Genomic DNA, 20519 nt, shown 5'->3' on the forward strand with positions numbered 1-20519 from the left:
TTGGCAAGTACGATGACAAATATCAACAGCCACGAAGAATAATAAAATTCAGCTTCAAGTGCAGCGGCTGCACCTCACGAAAAAACGACTGCTGCACGCACAGCAGTAGGCAGACTTTTCCTATTTCTTGAAGCTCAAGCAGTCTACACTGGTGGCTTTTGAGCCGCACATACTTGTACTTACGGAGAGCACCGTCAAGGTAACCCACTTCACGCCTACACCTGCTTGTGCAGGCCAGCGATGGGTTGTCTCCTGAGAGTACTCCAGAAAGGAAACAACACCTGACGCGGTGCTACCTGTAATGTGAGCGCACTGATGCAGGGTCGTGTTTCATTTAAGCTTATAGTTTGCTGTAAACGCTTTGCGTTGGTGGTTCACGCGTGCGGCCTAAGAATTGCCATATTATTTTCAACTATTCCTACACGACTATCAAGAGTTGGGACCATTGTTTCACGCGCTACAAGCTGCTACTCTGAAAAGGCTACTTGCGCTATTTTAAAAGCATAATTTTGAAAATTTTCTTGATGCATTCTGCACACAGTCAAGAAGACAGGTGCATAAAAAGCGTCCTTCCGGTATATATACAGTAAACTCTCAGTTGTACAAACGTCGGTTTATCGAATATTTCACAATAACGAACTTTTGAAAAATCCCCGGCAGTTTTTTTATAGAGTCTATGCAAAAATGTTTCACTTAAACGAATTTCGGAACAGTAAATATTTCAGTAACGAACTCGCTAGGAGGGCCGAAGCTTATTTTTACGATCAGAACCGATTCCCGCCCTCATCAAACCGCCGCTCCAGTGGCAATGTAACGTCGCTGGCGCTACAGTGCCCCTGGGGCAAAGCGGCAGCGCGGAAAACGCACGGCAACAAGGCATGGCCTCCGAGATAGCCCGCACAAAACAAGCAAGCATGTAATCTCAGAGGCCATGAACAAGTAACATCGCTGGCGCTTACAATGCAATCAGAGCAAAGCGGCGATCTGTCACACCACAAACCACGTGGTGTGTGTTTATTTTTTCCGACCGGCTAGTCGTGGCAGGGTCGTCGTCTCTTTCTTTTGAAGAAGAGGCGAAGAAGACGAAGAGGCGAAGAAGAGGCGAAGAGGCAACTGCCGAGCCACTTTCAAGCCCTATAACTCTAGCTGAGGTTGTAGGGTACATTGGAAAGTTGAGAGACTTTGTGTCTGAACAGCAAGCTGTGCCAGAATAAGTGTACAAAAACATTGACTCCTTGGACAGTTTTGTTACTTCCTGTGCTTTAAAAGTACAAGTGCAGAAGAAGATTACAGATTCTTTTCTAAGCGAGAAAGGCAGCATTATTACCGTTATGAACCTTGTACTTGTTGATATGTACAAATTACATTTCACACATTTCTAACACTATGGATGCCATGTAGTTTGCTCCATGAATTGCACTCTAAACTTTTGACTCTGTATGCCATGTCTTATGTTGGTATAGTGAATATTCAGTTTAGTGAACTTTCATTTAAGTGAACTATTTCCTTCGGTCCCTCGAAGTTCACTCAAGTGAGAGTTCACTGTATACATATCATGGATCACGGACCTATTTTATGTCCGCTGTAGGACGAAGGTCTCTTCCTGCGATTTCCAACTACCCCTGTCCTGCGCCAACCGATGCCGACTGGCGCCTGCGAATTTCCCAATTTCAACGCCCCACCTAGTCGTCTACTCTCCTCGACTACTTTGCGTTCCCGTTCTGTTGGCACCTATTGTGTAACCCTAATGGTGCACTGGTTACCAAGCATAAGCACTACATGACCAGCTTAGCTCCATTTTTCTCTGTTAAGGTCAATTAGAATATCGGCTACACCCGTTTGCTATCTGATCCAAACCACTCTATTTCTGTCTCTTAACGTTATGCCTAGTATTCTTCGTTCAATCGCTCTTTGCGCGCTCCTTAACTTGTTCTCAAGCTTCTTTGTCAGTCTCCAACTTCCTGCCCCATATGTTTGCACCGGTAAAAGCGCCGGTGTTAGCACCTTTCTTTTCAATGACAATGGTAAGCTTCCAGTTTGTAGTACGCGCTCCAAGTCATTTTTATTTTCCTATAAATTTCCATCACACAATCAGAATCCCGTGTCAGTAAATGAGCTAGGTACACGTACTCCTTCACCAACTCGAGAGCCTACTGGTGATCCTGAATGCTTGCTTTCTTCTCAGGTGATTGATCATTGTCTTTGTCTTCTCCATATTAATATTCAACCCCGCTCTTGAACTCTATCTCTTAAGGTCCTCAATCATTTGTTGTAACTCGTCCCCAGTGTTGCTCAACAGCACAATGCCATCTGCAAACCGAACATTCCTGAGATATTCGCCATCGATCCTTACTCCTAAGCCTTCCCTGTTTAATCGTTTGAATACTTCTCCCAAGCACGCTGTTAATAGCGTTGGAGAGATTGTTTCTCCTTGTCTGACCCCTTTCTTTATGGCTATGTTTCTCCTCTTTGTTTTTTCTGTAGAATAAAAGTAGCTGTGGAATCTCTGTAGATATTTCCAAGATATTTTTGTAAGGCTCCAGTACTCCTTGATTACTTAACGCATCTATGACTGCTGGTCTATGACTCCTGGTATCTTTACTGAATCAAATGCGTTTTTGTAATCTCTAAAGGCCATATAGAGAGGCTGATTGTAGTCAGCGGATTTCTCGATTGTCTTATTGATGACATATATGTGATAAATTGTGGAGTATCCCTTCCTGAAGCCAGCATGTTTTCCTTGTCTGCTGAAGTTTAGTGTTGCACCTATTCTATTGGAAATCATCTTGGTGAATATCTTATATAATATTGGAAGCAAGGCATTGCGCCTATAATTTTTCCATTCTCTAACGTCTCCCTTTTTGTGGATTAGTCTAATGTTGGCATTCTTCAAGTTGTTTCGGACCCTTGAAGTCGTGAGACAATTCGTATGAAGGACAGCCAGCTTTTCAAGCATGATGTCTTCGCGATAATTCATTACATTTACTGCTATTCCATCTTTCCCTGCCGCCTTTCGCCGTTTCATATCTTCCAATGCCCTCCTGACTTCATCCCTAGTTATGGAAGCAACCTCTGTAACCTGTTCGTTCCTGCTTCGCATTGAGGTATCGTACCTGCTCTGTGTACTGTACAGGCATTGATATTTTTGGTACCTATTAGTAGCCAGCATTTAAACAGAATAATATATTTATATAGGCAGACGGATTATGTTGTAATATAAACCCTCTGTGAGCCTCGGACAATGACACTCGTGCAGTACATTTTGCACCAGCCACCGTAAAAGGGGGGCGGCTTGGCGCAAATGCCTCGCTTATCAGGAGGTCTAAGGAGGCAGCTCGTAGGCGCATAGGAACATTGTGCGGCGAAGAGATGGCAGTGACTGACTGACGCCGCTGAAGCTGCTAGCGAGTAAACTGAAGGTGGCTATGCGCTTCGGTTTGCGAAGTGCGCACCGTGACACGCTGATACCGAGCCGGTCCTTCGGCAACCGGAGAACACCACAGGCTGTCGCGCGGTCGCCGCCACGGAGGAGTGCGGCAGAAAGTGTACACGCAGTGGAGAACGGAGGTAGCTATGCGCTTCGGCTAGGGACGCAGACCATCATCGAGATCAGCCGCGGCCAATCCGGCGTTCTCACTGCCGCCGCAGAGGGAGCGTACGTCTAAATGTCGCACAAAAATCCCTCACGTGACCTCATGCTAGGTGCAGAGGGACAGGATCATTTAGGGACCTATGAGAAGGCGCGATGGTGGCGCCAAACATTGCCGTGGCGCCATGTGGCGCGTTGAATCTCCGGCCAATGCACGAGCACATCATAACTGTATTTCTCCGCTCTTTCTGCGCATGCGCGAGCACCAGTGGTTGCGAAGGAGAAATGCGGGGACTTTTGGTGCTTAATGTTTCTCTTTGCATAGGTACTATGGGGGAGAAAGTTGTTAGCTCCGTTTGTCTCTAGCCGAGCTGGCCGCACAGAATCGACAGAATGCGTGGCCGGCAAGGCGAAGAAGCCGTGTCCGAGGTGTGCTTGTTGCTTTTTTGTTGCGACGATCGCATAATAAATATTTATAATCGCAGGGGGGGTACGTTTGGAAGTGAGGTGTCTTCTCGGATGACATTAGTGGCAAAGCTTTACACCGTGCCGATAGATTGTTCACTGGTGTGGTAGAGCAAGGTCAGCATAACGCACACTTCAGGAAATTCGCGGGAACGGAAACAGTTTATGAATTCGATTGCCGTGCCGATACGAGTTTGTTACTTCCTTTTTTTTTTTCTTGCGGCGGTAGCACATTATATTCTGATAGTCACAGAGGGATACGTTTGGACGTGAGGCGTTTTCTCGGATGACTTTAATGGCAAAGCATTACGTCGTGCCGATGCATTGTTCATTAGTGTCGTTGAGCATACCACACACTTCAGGGGAATCGCGGCAACGGAAACAGTTTATGAGTTCAACTGCCGTGCCGATGCATTAGTCCTTAAGGTAACTGAGCATACTACACACTTGGAGATTCGTGGGAATGGAACATTTTGTTCTCTGTATGCGAAAGTACTAAAACTTGCGTTGCCATGCAGTCTGAGCCGTAGTTCGTTGTGAGAGCTGTACAGCCACACTGGCAAAACACTACGCCCTGCGGATGAATACGGAACAAATGTATGCTAAAGAAAAAAGGTCGTCATGCAATTTCATAGCAGTGGGCCCTTGTGAAAGTTGTACAGCAACACTGATATTGGCTACGTGGCGCAGATTCGTAGCGATTCTGAGATGTGTGTGCGCAAGGGTTATTATTGAAGGAGCGCGTATTACTAATCCCGGCTGTTACGATGTCTAGCTCATATGCGGGATGCTCTAGTGGGCGAAACAAGGGCTCAGATCGCTACAACCGCGTGCGAAATAGCTCTGAAGGCCTGTCGGTACACTTGTTCGGCGTCTCCGTGCTTGTACTGCGACAGGAGATGTGACGGCAGGTGCGCACGTATATCACACTATATCCTTTGACAGTGGCCGCTTTCCACTCTTGGTATACTTCGCCCCAGCACCCTGCGCATGTTTGGTGTCGCGACACTGTTCCCTACGGCGAAGATGACGTTAGGCAAACGGTATTCTGCAACGCTCGAGCCATCTTGTCCGTCACTGCGGGTAGAAAATGCATACACGTTCAAGGTATTTGAGCTGCATCATTTCGTCGGTGTTTACCCCTCTTTACTAAATGAAGAATGATAACGTACGCCTGTGTGGATGATTTAAAATTGATAAAAGGCCTGGTAACCTATGTGCAGTCAGTCGCCTTGCCGGCCACGCATTCTGGCGATTCTGCTGCCAGCTCGGCTAGGGACGAACGGAGTTAACAACTTTCTTCCCTGTAGTACCGAGGCGAAGATAAATCTCAAGGACCGAAAGTCCCCACATTTCTCTCTACCAACCACTGATCCACGCGGATGCGCAGAAAGAGCGGAGAAATCCAATTATGATGTGCTCGTGACCAATGCCTCCTTTACTAGATGCCTGTCCCGTCGTTGGTTTTTCCGTTGGTGCGGAGGTTCCTGTAGTTCAGCATAGTCGCGGAGAGGCGGCGCTCGCTGCCGACCCTACTTCCTGTTGCGGAGGAAATGACGATTACTACGCTAGCACGCGTTCCACTAATAGCTTGACGAGAGACCGCGGGTCCTACCTCCGGGATCGCAACAGGCACCGCTAAAATCTCAGAGGCAGGAGAACGTGATTCATGTTTGGAGCAGCAGCCACAACCAGCGCTCGCAGCCGACCCCTGTTGGAGAGGAGGAAAGAGAGGGGCTGGAACCAGCTTCTCAGCTTACGCGGTAGGCATCTCCTAAAGGAGGCATTGCTCTGGCCCACGCTGACCACTGGTTGTATGATTTCTCCACAGTAGGTTTAGTATTTATTGGCGAAACGTCGTACAGTAGTAGTGGTGTGGTATGTCCGCTTTTAGTCTCGGTGAACTCTGGTAGTGTGAGACCCGTATTTCGGAAGAATTCAGTGGTGCTGACGATCGAAATCTTCAAGTGGCGTAACGGCTCGGCTCGTGTTCGCCCTTTTCGGGAGCGTCATCACACCACGCATGCACCTTTACTTGACGGGCGTCTTAGGAGGAGGTATTGTACTACTTCCTTACCGCGACTTACGTTACGCAAGTAATATAATGCTTCAGCTGGTATTTCATCACAATTGTTGAGGCGTCTTTGAAATGGGGCAGCGCATGTTCTCAATCGTGTTCAGCGCTAGCGTGCTATCCGTGACTTCATGTGATTTACTTTTATCGTAGGCTTTACGACAATTATCGCGTAGTTCTGGGAACCTAACGGACCTTTAGTTAACTCACATGGTCTGCCAGAATTCCACGAACTAATATGCAAAGTAGATGTTTAAGATTATTGGTACTAAGGGCGCGATAAACACGGTGAGATGGGGGCTTGATACCATGCCCTGTGATGTTCAGCTGCATTTCTGCCCGTTTTTTACGCTCTTAGCTTTAGCAGTGGAACGCAGGGTTCTGTGCAAAGTTGGGACGAATGAATGGGTATATCGGTCCGCAATAACTCCAGCGCAACACAATTGCGTAATGCGATATTGCGGTAACGGTTAGTGTGGCAGCCCAAGTTCGAGATTTGATATCCCCGTCACCCTGAAAATAAAGCGCCGTCCGCTTTACTGTCATGTCAGGTGCTCTCAAGCTTTTCCGGTATTTTTATTTTCACATGCTAAATGGTCTCACCGCAATATAAGTATGTAGCGAAGTGAAGCTCATCAAAGTTGCCAAATGCTTTGAGCGTGTCAGACCTAACCGTCTTAGAATGACATGGCCAATATAACAGTCCAGACCTTTACCAATTTTATTAGGAATTTCAAACTAATCTTAGAGCACAGAAAAACAACATAAACACGTCAAGAGTTCATTAGCAAGTTATACTGGAAAGCACAAGTCCAGTGGCCAATGGTGTGGTAAACTGCTTTGAACACTCAACCTACACATGTTAAGTGCTTAAAAATTGCCAGCATATTGATGCAGGTTGAACCGACTTACTGCGGCATTGGTTGCTTTACAATCAAAATAATTGTATTAGATAAGGGGGCGCAAGCGACTCGTGTGTTGCTTGGGACCGATGTGCAAACCACCTGGGTCCCAGAAATACCCAAACATGGTTCTTGTTTACGCATGCTGCTTGTATCCACTAATCGCAAGCTCTCCAATGTCAGCAGTGTAAAGAGAGGCTGTAAAAATAAGCCTTCGAACTTAACAATTCCAATTTTGTTTCTTCTATACTCGTACAACGTAAACACTACGCTGTCGTGACAGCGTCTGGCTAGCTCATCGCCACATTTTACGGCAGAAGCAGTGATCAGTCAGTTAGAATTGCCTGTCCTAATATTATTTAAAGAATTATTTCAACAGTAGATTTTTTAAGCACGAAGCATGTCATGCCTCTCAAGTAACCTGCTTTGCACAGCACCATATTATGCTCACCTAGAAAATCAACCAAGTAATAATGTACTAAAAGTAGCTAAAAAACATTAGTCTTCTGAAGTCGGCTTCATTTGCAGCTCCTAAAATTGGCTATTATTGAATTAGGGCAAGGAAGGAACAGCTTGAATAAACCTGTCTACATTGTCTGCAAACAGAATTTTCTTGTTAAAAAATGCATATAAGTGTGCGCAGCCTCACGAAAACAAGAGGCAAGGAATTGTGTTAAAGATATATAATCAGTTGCCCTACTCCATGCGCCATTTTTTTTAACGCACTATAAGTGGTATCACGATCAAACCTGCAGATCCAACACACTGGTGAAATCTAAATGCCACGAAGCTTGACCGAGTTGGTGAGGTTGCAGCAGCAAACCACACGAGCACAGCATCATTGCTTGTAGCTGTTAGCTCCCTGGGTCAAAGATGAAGGTGGTGTGGGAAGCTTGTCAACGGAAAAATGTTGCTGAGAGGATGAGAGAGCTTTTGTAGAAGATAGCAGCTCCATGCAGTGCTGCTGCGAAGCCTTCAATGTGGGGCAATGGCTAGTTGTTGGGGACGGTGGCATCAAACGCTGGCAGGTCTCGTTCAAGCGCCAGTCACCTTGAGAGCCATGTGCAATAGACATGCTCATGGGCTGGAAAATGGATGCGCGATTCCTAGTCCCAACCTGTGCTTAAACACATGACAGGCAATCTTGAGCTGGTCTGCAGCTAGGCAATGTGATAAAGCATGTGTAGAAGATCAAGTAGTGAGAGGTGTCTGCACAGATAAATACGTACCTAAATGCATTTAAGGTTTCACAACCTGTATGACACAGTGGCGCATCCTTGTTTGGGGATTAGCCAAGAAAGAGCACATACCCAGTTGCGCATACCCTGTGCCAAAGAGCCTACTACGCCATCAAATAATCAGCACAGGTTGTCTATTTTTGCACATACCCAGTGACTCAAGTTGTCACAAATACATATGACGAGAAAATGACAACTGCCAAGCCTTAGGAAAGCGGCAAAGAAAGTGTTTAAAAAACTGGAAACAATGAAAGATGGCGATGTGTAGGGAACTGATGGTGCAAGGTAATATACAACAAAAAATATAAAGAAATTAAAAACAGCAGAGTTGTGATAACTTTTGCATACCTTGACGACCCACCTTACTCATAATTTTTATACAAACACTGGGTTCTCTTCTACGGAAAACATTTAAGCTAAGAGTTATATCTAGCTATCCTGCCTTGCCTAAATTGATTCCATGCTATGCCTGCAGATTTTCTAATAGTACCATGCTACCGTGGCCTCCGCTGCCTTCGACCATGTTTCCCTCCCTATGGCAGACATTCTGTTAAGTTCAGTGCCGATTATGTGCTCTTACCATTGAGTGACCAATTTGCATTGGATATCAGTCCGACAGCATTTCAGTTATCTCAACCAATATATTGGCTACAGTCATTTGCTGTCTAATGAGTACTGTACGGTTCTCGTATCATAATGCTAAAACTACCATAGTCTAGTCCACTATGCATTGCACGGTTCTGATTACTTTCAAGTTTGTTTGCTTTCCCCCAACTTTCAGCTACTGCTTAGTACTGGTAGAATGCACTGATTGAGTAGTTCCCTCTTCTAGGATAGCAATAAACTGAACTAGGCACACCAAAACATTCTTATTTGATGTTATCCTCATGATCGAAGTCCCCTGCGACTACTTGGCCCAGGCAAACATACTTATCAAACAGGCTCAAGAGGCTGTTTACCAACCGAGGTGTCATGATAAAGAAAAAGGCAATGAGAGATTATGGCACCAAGCAGAGCAAAATCGACATTCGAAACAGCACATCGTTACCTGAGAGGTACAGGCAGATGGTATTCCAAACATAAGAACATCAGACGTGTCAGCACTGTATCCAGCAACATCGACAGACGCTTTGATCTCCTGATCTGGGTCCCACCTCCACAGTTGATGTCACCTGAGGACATTGATTGGCAAGGAGGCACCACTGCTGACAACCATGACTAGCACTAAGCTTCCCATCTTGCCCTGTCTATAGCTGACGGATAAGCAGCAGGAGTTCCCGAGGCATGTACGCGAGCATGGCACGTTAAACACCGCAGACTCCTCCGGGTGATTATGGTCAATTTGCTTCGAAAGTATTCATACTGTAACCATATCCACTACGGCATGCTCTGTTCCTGCTATCAGTTTTGAAGGTTCATATGACAGTGCTGCTCCTGTAAGCATTTATAACACAATGTAAAAATCATTACTCTTGCGTTTCCTCTGTATTCGTTTTACTCTCTCACGGCCGCTCGATGAAAGCATACATGAACATGCCTCCTGCGCCACGCAGTGTTCGGCAAGGGTTTGAAGCAGGTGACAGTTGCTTCCAACCAGTTTGGCGGGGATGTCACTGTTCCAGAATAAGTCTATGGGAAGGCGCTGACCGGCATTGTCGAATGGATTCTTTGAGCGTATTCGTTTAAGTTTGTGCCATGCTCGAACTTGGTTTTCATCATTATTCTTGTTTTGATGCAGTAAAAAAATTGTTGAGGCCTTCATAGGAATGCGTTATATGATGGTGCCATGATGGTGCTTTCCGCCGCTGTGTGGCGCAAGTGCAACAAAATGGTCATTTGTCTAGTACCACCACTTTCCAGCTCACTTAATTAAAAACGCACAGTGCAGCACAGTTCAAAAAGAATTTCTCAGCATGGTACATATAGCAAAGGGTCCAGATTAAAACTGTGTGAAAAGTCTTTCACACGTTATCCTCACTTTACGGATGACGATTACAAAAAGACAATGAAGCTGATGATGGTGCTTTCAGCTGCTCTTATTTTTTTACAACCTATCACTGTACTCGTGAAAGAAATAACAAACAAAAGTATGCAACGTAAGAAAGATAGTCTCATCTCTTCATGTTGTAATGATAAGTAAAGCAGATAAATGCAGAGGATTAGAGGAACCTCTGATAGTAAGGGCACCGCATTTGTGTGATGACGGTGAGCTGTAGGAAATTGTTGTATGCTCTGAAGACATTCAAAATAAAGCTCAACCTAGTGGAAGAGGTAAATAAGACAAAAAATGAGCACTGGCGTACGCAATGCCGGGATTGGTGTAAAGAATGAAGTCAAATCCATTTTTTCCTTCCCACTTGAGCTTTTCCAAGTCCACTAGTCCCCAAGACTGCTCTACATTTCGGATATGTCTTGCTGTATATCCGTTGTGCAGAATACTTATGCAGTGAGAAAACTGATTGTGCAGTGAGGTGTGCCTCTCAGAATGACTTTATTACCCAAAGATTTGGGCGAAACCGCATACGGAAAGCTACACTAGCTAACTTAGTCGACTGAGTCTGGAGTTCTTGGGTACAAAGCATATACGTATAGTGAAAGGACAATCCACGACCTTCACCCTCCTCGTCTGCCAATAATGTTGTCGTCCGTAAACGGCCGACCCGTCAGATGCCGTAAACACGTGAAAGTGATCGTTCGAGAATGTTGCTCATGCCTTCGCAGCTTATACCTACGTCCACCATCGAACGCGTTTTCTCGCACATTTCCCCGGCTGTTAGTTTAAGCGCTATCTTCTCTCAAACATACGTTCATCAAACCGTCAAGCGTGGCGGAGATTTTCCGGGCCGCCTGCTATCAGAGAGGCGCCTATTATATTTTGAGTAAAAGAATGCACGTGATCTGGCAAAGGTCCTACCACCTACAGACATGCCTACAATCGTGAACGTATGAAACACAAATTGCGACTGCTGTTTCTCCGCAGCACATATTATCTCGCTGCAAAACGTGCTACAGAGAGTGACTGAAAGCACACGAGTTGCTCGTGAATCTCGATGCCTCTTACCTTAATGCGGCCATGTCTCAGTCATTCTCGGTACAAAATTTACGTACAGTCGTCAGCCGATCAAAGACCATATGGCGAGCGCTGTTTATACGCGGCGAAACGTACGACGGCGAGTAAGTGAGAGCATACGAGTTCTACGGGAATCTGCGCCCCTCTTAACTTAACCACGCAGCTAGGTATGAGCGATTCTCGGTACACTAAGACTGAGCACGGAATACATTTAAGGGCTGAACGGTCGCGTTGTCGCATTTCATTCGTTGACGACTTCACACACGAACTCGCGTACGCGGCTCAGCAAGAATTACCAAGCCACGCACATGCAAGACGTCGTCTTCGAACCGGATGTTTACATCAAGTGGTTTGTAATCGAGCGCATACAGCGCCGCCTTCTGTCTCGTAATTTGATTGGCTGCGATGAATCGGGCGTTACTTTTTGCAGTGGCAGCAAGTGTATATCTGCATTTCATGCGTCGCTTGCTCCTTTATTTCTCGAGTGCGGTCACATGGCCCAAGTCCTGCAATGCAGAGAAGCCGCCACTAAGGCACTGATATAGAGGTTAGCACAGATGAACAAAAGTATGTTGATAACAACGGGCCGTGCACTGCATCGCCACAGCTTGGCAGCTTCTTTATGAGAACGAGTGCACACACAAGTGCTTCTGAATTTGCAACCATCTTTTGTGTGCGTTATTTGATTAAGGCTTTCTCTTTCTCATTCATGTGTGCTGACTGCCACATACATGTTTTGTTAGGTGCCCTTACTGTACTCTCTACAGCAAGGTCTTCAAAGAAACGCTACCACTGACGCATACAAAATTATTGTGTCCACTGTAAAGCAGCAATCTACCATTGTTCAGTTATTCAAATGTATGTATTTTGGAATTAGGTAATCCTCAAGTGTCCCAGGTAAAGTGTGTTGAACATGCACCTGTTGCTGATGTTGCATTGGATGGCTTGCAAGCGTGGGTCATGTTTTCATTCATAGTTGGGGTTCTAATACAATATTGAAGACCTCTATGTAAGTGCGCTCCTGCCAGGAGTGTAATAATACACTGATTATAATCTTAGACCAAGTGTGTGCAGTATCTTGTTTTCCATTTGCTTTGCGCACTTTTAATGCAGTGCGACAATGATGCCTAGAATTGAGTGGAAAATGATGGCTTGCTTGTGATCTAAGCACGGACTATTGCATGAATTTTGCAATAAATTATACTTCAGAGAGCACCATGTCAAGGCCAATGGAAGTCAACGACATACCCTCTGGTGCAAGAGGGGTGACAGTGGCGCATAATGTCTCCAATAACAGCAAAAAACACACCTGCAAATGAACCTCCTGAGTGTGAAGACAACATTGTTCGGCATGAAATTCAAGCTAGTGGGTCTACATGCAACCCAAGTGCATTAGACAAAGGCATATGGGTGGCGAAGAACGACAAAGGTTAGAAAAATGCGTTCTCTCTATATTGGGCCCAGAGCCAAGTAGGCCATGTCAAAGATATTTTCTGACAGTCGCTACAAGATGATTGCAGCTAAACCTGACGTACTTAAACTTCCAACACTGTTACTATAGCCATTTAAAACCAGCAACACACTATTTGCATCCGCCAACTCGCAGAACTGGACTGGACTCGGAAACGGCCACAATAGTAGCAGCCAAATAAGAAAGGCAGTGCCTTTGGTGCTTTGAAAGCCAAATGGTGCTGCTCACTTTACAGATGCCTAGGCGTCTTCGTGTTGTGATGTACTGCAGTTCGCTGACACTTTGTCACCGTACAAACCCAGAATGTGGCCGCGCTTTAGATGCCACGGGACTGGTGATAAAAAAGGCGTATGCATGCCCCCACCTGTTTGCACAAAGTGGGGCACAGAACAAAAACCTTAAATCTGGCCCGCTGTGGCTCCGCATACATTTTTGCATGGACACAAAATACCACGAACAGGCTTGTCACAAAAAAGAACTGAAGAAACACATGGAGCAACAGTCGCGTAGCTGTTCACTGCGCAGTTGTATTCCAACTCCCACAAATACGTATACACCGGACAAGAGTCAAGTGACTTGCAGCACGACACAGTCACAACAAGCCGCTCACACATGCAGAAGATTTCTTTGACAGTTGCATTAAGAATGAAGGGTTATACGCAAGCGGTGTCCGGATAATCTAAATCGAAACCTGGCCACAGCAGTACATTGAGCCATCATACCGAAATGACGACGGAATCTTTCAAAGAACTGAGAGGGACTTTAACAGATGCACTAGGTGAAATTGAGCAGTTGTAGAAGCAGCAAACTGCTCACTGCACGCCTCCTTGCACTTGAAGACCAGCAGCATGGGAAGAAGGGGACCTACGACGCTTTGTGACGCTGAATGGTGTGGCGTTATACTATGCAATCGCTGGATCTTGCCGGAGGCTCGCGGCGAGCTTCTGTTACCCATCGCCTGGATGCAAGGTGTTGATCAACGCCAACACGAATGAAGTCGGATGATTTCAAGTACAACCGGCGTGCGTTCAAGGAAGGTTACCATCAGTGTTGACCCGGGTAAAAGGACCCACAGGGTGACCAAGGACCATATTGAAATAACCGGGGTTTTTGGTATGCCCCTAGAACACAACTACTTGGAGGCCTCGGTATGGGACGGCATGCTTGTGAGAGTTCAATGGCCTCGCTGTTATTGCCGGGGTTCGGTTGCGCATCCCTGTAATCCAGCTTACTGGAGGACACAGCGAAGAAGCCGGTTCTTGTGAGTGGGTCATGGTGGATTCGGGCAACAATTCATGGTCCAGAGGTGCCTTAATAATGCGGACGGCTGCGTGTCCATGTGATTTAGCTTCAGTGGAGTCGGCCTCTGGGCAAGAGCACCCCCCAGCTCCTAGAGGTGCGTCACGGGCAATGTGCGAGTTGCTTCGGATGCTCGCACAGCTAAGAGCGGGAGCTGGGGCTGCAGCAGCATGGGGAGAAGTCCTACTCTACCATGTGCTTTCCCCTGCCACCGCTTCCCACGGGTTCGGTGTCCATGAGAGCCAAACGGGCAAGGAGTAGAGAACACTCCGAGCCCATCAGCGCTTGGCAAGTCAATCAAAGGAAATTCTAAGGAAGCCACTGCTGAGTGGCAGCGGCATCCAGCATGGTCGGGCCTAGAAACTCCCAGGATACTTTGGCTGTTTGAACGCCGGTAGGCTCACAGGGAGTAAAAGGGAAGAAAAGAACTAGGACTCACAGGGACGAAAAGAACAAGAAGCTTACAAGTAAGCATGCGACCCGTATGGTGAGAGAAATGGCAACAAAGAACATCAAACCAAAAGTCACAAATGCATAGATAGTCTCATAGGTTGCGGCAATTGAAAAGAAACTTTCTATGAGCAACTACTTAAGATGAAGAAACGAAATCAGGAAAGGAACAATTTATGGTAACTCAAAGGGAAGCTCTTTATATTTTGAAGCGATATCAGGACGCCTTAGAATAGGTACTTATCAAGTGAGATACAACAAAGGAAACGAAGCAGTTACTTTCTTCGGTAAAGCTAGGCAATTTTTTTGTTAGAATGGGAAGATTCCTGCCCAGCGGTTCATTTCGCCACGTGTGGCCTCCTTCAAGCGCTTCGGTTCACCGAGTTCACTGAAAAGGAAACATTTGCCCGATAAAGGGGCGATTGATAGATTGGTGGAAGAAAACTAGGGAAACAACAACTAACGGAAGCGCACAAAAAGAATGTTACGAATACTGGTTGAGAAAGTTTGGTGATAAGAATCCTTCGTGGTATTTTTTTTTTATCCGAGGTAGTACATTAGGCAATATACTAACAAGAGTTTGGTGGCGCAACCCACCACCCTGCTTCAAAAGGGACGCTAATAGCATCCATCTATGCATTGAGTCGACAGTGTATCTTCAGGGAGGTGTTTTCTAGAGTACGGGGTAATCATGCGTCATGCGCATGCACACTTAGGCCGAGGCGCACATATAATTTCCCTTGGCAATGAAGCAAAAGTTATGGAACAGCACGTTGTGTACATGCATTTGCACGCATAGACCGGGCGAGCTTGGCACAGGTTGTTTCTGTGACCATGTACAGCATAATTGTTTTACACAAGGCACACTGAATTAAGTCGGCGCGAATTTCTTAAGCTTATTCTTTATACATATCGCCTTTTACAACGAGTACTTGTTTATCTTTATGGGTTGACCGCGTTTCACCGTCCAGCAAATGTTATCGCTCAACGCAGGACGCGCCAGCATGTATCGGAAATTTCTCGAATGTTATCGATGGCGTATCTTCTGCCTGTTCTCACCGACCTTTGCGTAATCTGACTGTATGTATGCTCGACGCTAATGGTGTAGTAGTTCCTGGAAGACACGCTGGCACCAGCGATTTCTCTGTAACCTTCGATGACTCAGGTATGAAAGCCGACGCGCTTGACCCGCTGATCAATTTACGATGATCACTCACCGTGTTCACCGCTATCGTTGTGCTTTGAGTACAGCCCGTTTCTCTCGGCACAAACGCGCCCGCTAAAGAATTTCGCCATTCACAGTTTTCTTCCTATGTTCTTGACCGTCTCCATCACGTAACAACAACAATTGATTTCTGAACAGCCGGCAACGCACAAAGCTGCGGATCTTCGCACAGCCTCGAAGTCGTTAAGAACACGCAGCTCACGCCGGCGTTCGTAGACGGTCCAATATTAGTAAACCCGCGCCTTCCTTTGTATACGCCGACTATTCTTGATATACGGATCCGTTTCCTGTGTTCCCCGATAGACGTTGCGCTAACTTGTTTTGTAAATATCCACAATCATTTTTGCTAAAATTGATCGTCAATCTTTCTGCTGACCTGACAGGCAGGACCGAAGGTGATAAACACTCACCAACAGGCGCGGGCACCATTCTTCTTATCAGGACAGCGTGAAACAAGCGACAGTCTCGGATGTGGGAAATTGGACGGCCGAACCTAAATGTGCAAAAAATACCACTCCCAGGCTCGTAAATCCTAAGTATTATGTCAAATTCGGTGCTGCAAGTAAAAGAATTGAAGTATTATGTTCTCTATTTTTCCTGTAAGAAAACGTGAAGAAACTGCTCGTCAATACTTCCCGCAGTGTTGTCACAGGCGCGCTTCTGCTCCGCAGTCATGTTACCGCACCCAACAAAAGCTGATCAGCAAGAATAGCTTAACTAGAGTTCCTAAAAATGATGAGAAACGAAGTAAACGATCGCAATATGCCTGTCGTATCCAAATATTACCGATTTATAAACTATCCTTTAGCCCCACGAATAACGTTACTTTAAAGTGAACGCATCGCTAATATTGTCCTTATCTTATACTACTTTTGCTTGAAATATTACTTCTCAATTTTCCTGCTGTTTAACTTCATTCACACCAACCAAAATAAATAATGGTCCTTGTCATAGCCTAATCATCTGCGTGCAATTCGTTCTTAACAAGGAAAATTGCCTTTTGTGCTGTAGCTTACCTTACGGGAGGAATGGTCTCGTACACCTCACTTCGCTTAAGATATTCGACATTTTCTTCATCATACACTGGTACGCACCGTAAGCTCTGTTAATTGTTCGCTTAATTACCATTTCATCTGAAATACAAATTGTGATTGACACTGGCGTGCACTAGCCTGCCTTATAGACTACTCTAAACGGTGCACAAAACTACTTCTTCTACTGCTCCAAACATATTTCCTATAGCCACAGTTCTTATCAAGTTGAACTACCGCCCCTTCCTCGCTTGGTGATGATGTCGCTTCGACTACCACGCCATGAAAAACGTGCTGCTAGCGGCCTTTGCTACGCCCCATGTCTCAATTATCGCTTAAAACAACCAATCTTTAAATTTCCACGCCCTTCACTATGAGCAATGAAAGTAACTGCAAAGCTATCACTGTAACACGTTGTAAAGGGGTAGCTTTTACAGCCCTATACTTGGTACTTTTATATCTATTTACCCTATAATTGTTTGCACAAAGTTTTAACGCTTCTTTCGCAGTTTATACGAGGTCCATGGTGTGCCGTCATATGCGCTAGAGATTACGCAACAAGCAACATATTTGCTTTTGTGACCAAGCGTTAGCCTTCCATCTATTTGTGATTGCAAATTCCTGATTTTTTTCCCTAGCATCCCAAGGCCGCAAGAAAAAGAGCACTGCGCGCCATGCCAGTGTGACGACAAGCAAGCGGTGTGCGTTGTTGTGGACACCATGTGCAACTGCGTCAATGGGCGCCTTCGGTTGTGGGGGACGGGAAAATGCGCCACGAGCAAAGACGACTGCGGCAAACTGCTCATTCCTCCACTGTAAGACCCTCCTTCTTTGGCTACACTCAAAATATTAGTTGCTATGAAACATGCGGAAGCCAACGCCATATATAAGTGCCGTTAGATGTGGCACTATGCAGCAAGTGGCTCTATGCAATGCAACATATCAGTGAGCACTAGATGGCGCGGGGATATAATAGCACTCCATTTCTCGCATAGGCCCATAGTAAAACTATTTTACTTATTTTTTTACTAGTGAACACAGGTCACTAGAACGGCTTTAGTGATGTCTAAATTCAGTTTTAGCAGGTTTATCGGTCGATATAGACACTCTTTTCAAGGAGCTGCCCAGCCCATTCATAACCACACATTCCCGACTCAGAAAACCGCAAGTCTTGTTAACCAGACACTGACTATGGGTAATGTCGATAAACACTTGAAGGCTCTACAATACCTACAAGCTTGAACACGCATGTCAGTTTCTTTTTTGTCCTTTATTTAAATGTATGGCGCTGTAAACAGCACGGTCTCTAAAGGGGTAGCTTTTACAGCCCTATACTTGGTTCTTTTATATGAATTGAACTTTGTAATTGCTCACACGAAGTTTTAACGCATCTTTCGCAGTTTACTTGAGGTCCATGGAGTCCCGTCATATGCGCTAGAGATTACGCAACAAGCAACATATTTGCTTTTGGGACCAAAGGTTAGCCTTTCATCTATTTGTGATTGCAAATTCCTCACATTTTTTCCCTAGCATCCCAAGGCCGCAAGAAATAGAGCACTGCGCGCCATGCCAGTGTGACGACAAGCAAGCGGTGTGCGTTGTTGTGGACACCATGTGCAACTGCGTCAATGGGCGCCTTCGGTTGTGGGAGACGGGAAAATGCGCCACGAGCAAAGACGACTGCGGCAAACTGCTCATTCCTCCACTGTAAGAACCTCCTTCTTTGGCTACACTCAACATATTAGTTGCTAGGCAACATTCTGAAGCCAACGCCATATATAAGTGCCGTTAGATGTGGCAGTATGCAGCAAGTGGCTGTATGCAATGCAAAATATAAGTGAGCACTAGATGGCGTGGCGATATTATAGCACTCCATTTCTCGCGTAGGCCCATAGTAAAACTGTTTTATCTTTTTATTTTTTTTACTAGTGAACACAGGTCACTAGAATGGATTTAGGGATGTTTAAATTCAGTTTTAGCACGTTTATCGCTCGATATAGACACCCTTTTCAAGAAGCTGCCCAGCCCATTCATAACCACACATTCGCGACTCAGAAAACCGCAAGTCTTGTTAACCAGACACTGACTATGATGATGATATGTAGTGTTTATTGGCGCAAGGGCCAAGTGTGGCCAAAGAGCGCCAAGGCAGTGGTGACGAGTACTGAATGAACTAATGGCTGATGTGATGTGGCTGTAGAGAGGCCTAAAACTAAGAGCTATAAGTTGCATAAAATAGTCAAGCAATATAAGTATGAGAATGGCTGAAGTAGGGTATGCTATAAGTATAGGATGTACAAGAATGGTGTAATAGTGTTACATGAATAAAAATGGAAAGGTGATTGTTGTTGACGAATAGCACAACAGCCTCAGCTGATCCCTTGAGTACAAGGGCCTGGAGGCATGTGCTAGAACAAAGGTTCACATCGCAACAGTGGCTTCTCGCAAGAGGCCGTGTTACGAATTTCTTGCACAGAAAACGTGCAGCGTGTCCACGTCGCTTAAATAGGCTAAGGTAGATTGCATGTGAAATAGCGGTTCTCTGCCTAGAAACAGTGCCAGGTGAAGTGGTATACACTGACTGTATGCTAAAGGGAAGTGTTTTTTCCTCTCGACTAGTGTTTCGCGGCATTCTAGGAAGACATGCTGAACACTGAGTGTCTCCCCACATCTACTACATATTGGACGTTCACCGCCACTCAACAGAAAGTTATGTGTACCGTAAGTGTGCCCTATTCTGAGACGACAGAATAGGACATCACTTCGTCTGGACTTGGTCAGTGATGGCCAGTATCCTAAATGTGGCTTAACTGTGTGGAGTTTATTATGGGTTTCAGAGTCCCATTTATGCTGCCAGTAGGTTCTGAGTTTTTTCCGTAAGTATGGCATTAGGTCTGAGACCGGAACGGCTGCGGACATGTTGGAAGCTTTTGTGTCTAAGGAGGTAGCAATTCGGTCTGCCAGGACGTTACCTTCTATACCTCTGTGTCCAGGCACCCAGCATATCGTTACATGTTGGCCAGAGGCATAAATGGTACAGAGGAGAGAGAAAAGATCTGCAATTACTGGATTTGTATGGTTGAAGCATGACATCAATGTTTTCACAGCGCTTAATGAGTCTGTGTATATGACCGCCTTATGTAATTTTAACTGTTTAATGTGTTTTGCAGCCGACCACAGTGCATACGCCTCTGCTGTAAAGATGCTTGTTTGAGGGTGCAGAACATCGGACTCGGAAAAGGATGGGCCGACGGCTGCGTATGACACGCCAGCATGTGATTTGGACGCATCTGTGTAATACTCTGGACAAGGGTATTTAAATTGTAATTCCAGAAAATGCATATGAATGTGCGCCTCTGGAGCGTGCTTCGTTACCTCCACAAATGACGTGTCACAGTCAATGATTCGCCACAACCACGGTGGAAACGGCTTGGCAGAAGCCATTAGACTATTTTCACGGATAGGAACATCCATCTCCTCGCTCAGCTTTGTCACACGGATCGAGAATGGCTCTCTGGCTGTAGGTTTGTTATGAAAGAGTGTTGCAGAGGTCATATCGTTTATGGTGGGATAACAAGGAAGGTTTTTGTTAGCATGTACTTTCAGAAAATAATTAAATGTAGAATATGACCGCTGCAGATCGAGCGACCATTCATTTGATTCGACATAGAGGCTTTGAATCGGACTCGTCCTAAAGGCGCCGGT

The 20519-nt window shown here is 45.6% G+C and overlaps 1 protein-coding gene across 2 annotated transcripts in view; it reads left to right on the top strand.

Annotated features, from left to right (window-relative positions):
- Positions 1 to 20519, top strand: part of LOC126538679 (uncharacterized) — a 79577-nt gene that overhangs the window by 16724 nt on the left and 42334 nt on the right. For both annotated transcript variants that reach the window (XM_072289805.1, XM_072289806.1), the window contains 2 exons: positions 17453 to 17629; positions 18345 to 18521. In XM_072289805.1, the coding sequence (XP_072145906.1) occupies positions 17453 to 17629; positions 18345 to 18521 (354 nt within the window). The remainder of the gene's footprint in view (positions 1 to 17452; positions 17630 to 18344; positions 18522 to 20519) is intronic.

This window comes from Dermacentor andersoni, chromosome 8, assembly GCF_023375885.2.
Source record: "Dermacentor andersoni chromosome 8, qqDerAnde1_hic_scaffold, whole genome shotgun sequence".
NCBI classification, from domain to species: Eukaryota; Metazoa; Arthropoda; class Arachnida; order Ixodida; family Ixodidae; genus Dermacentor; species Dermacentor andersoni.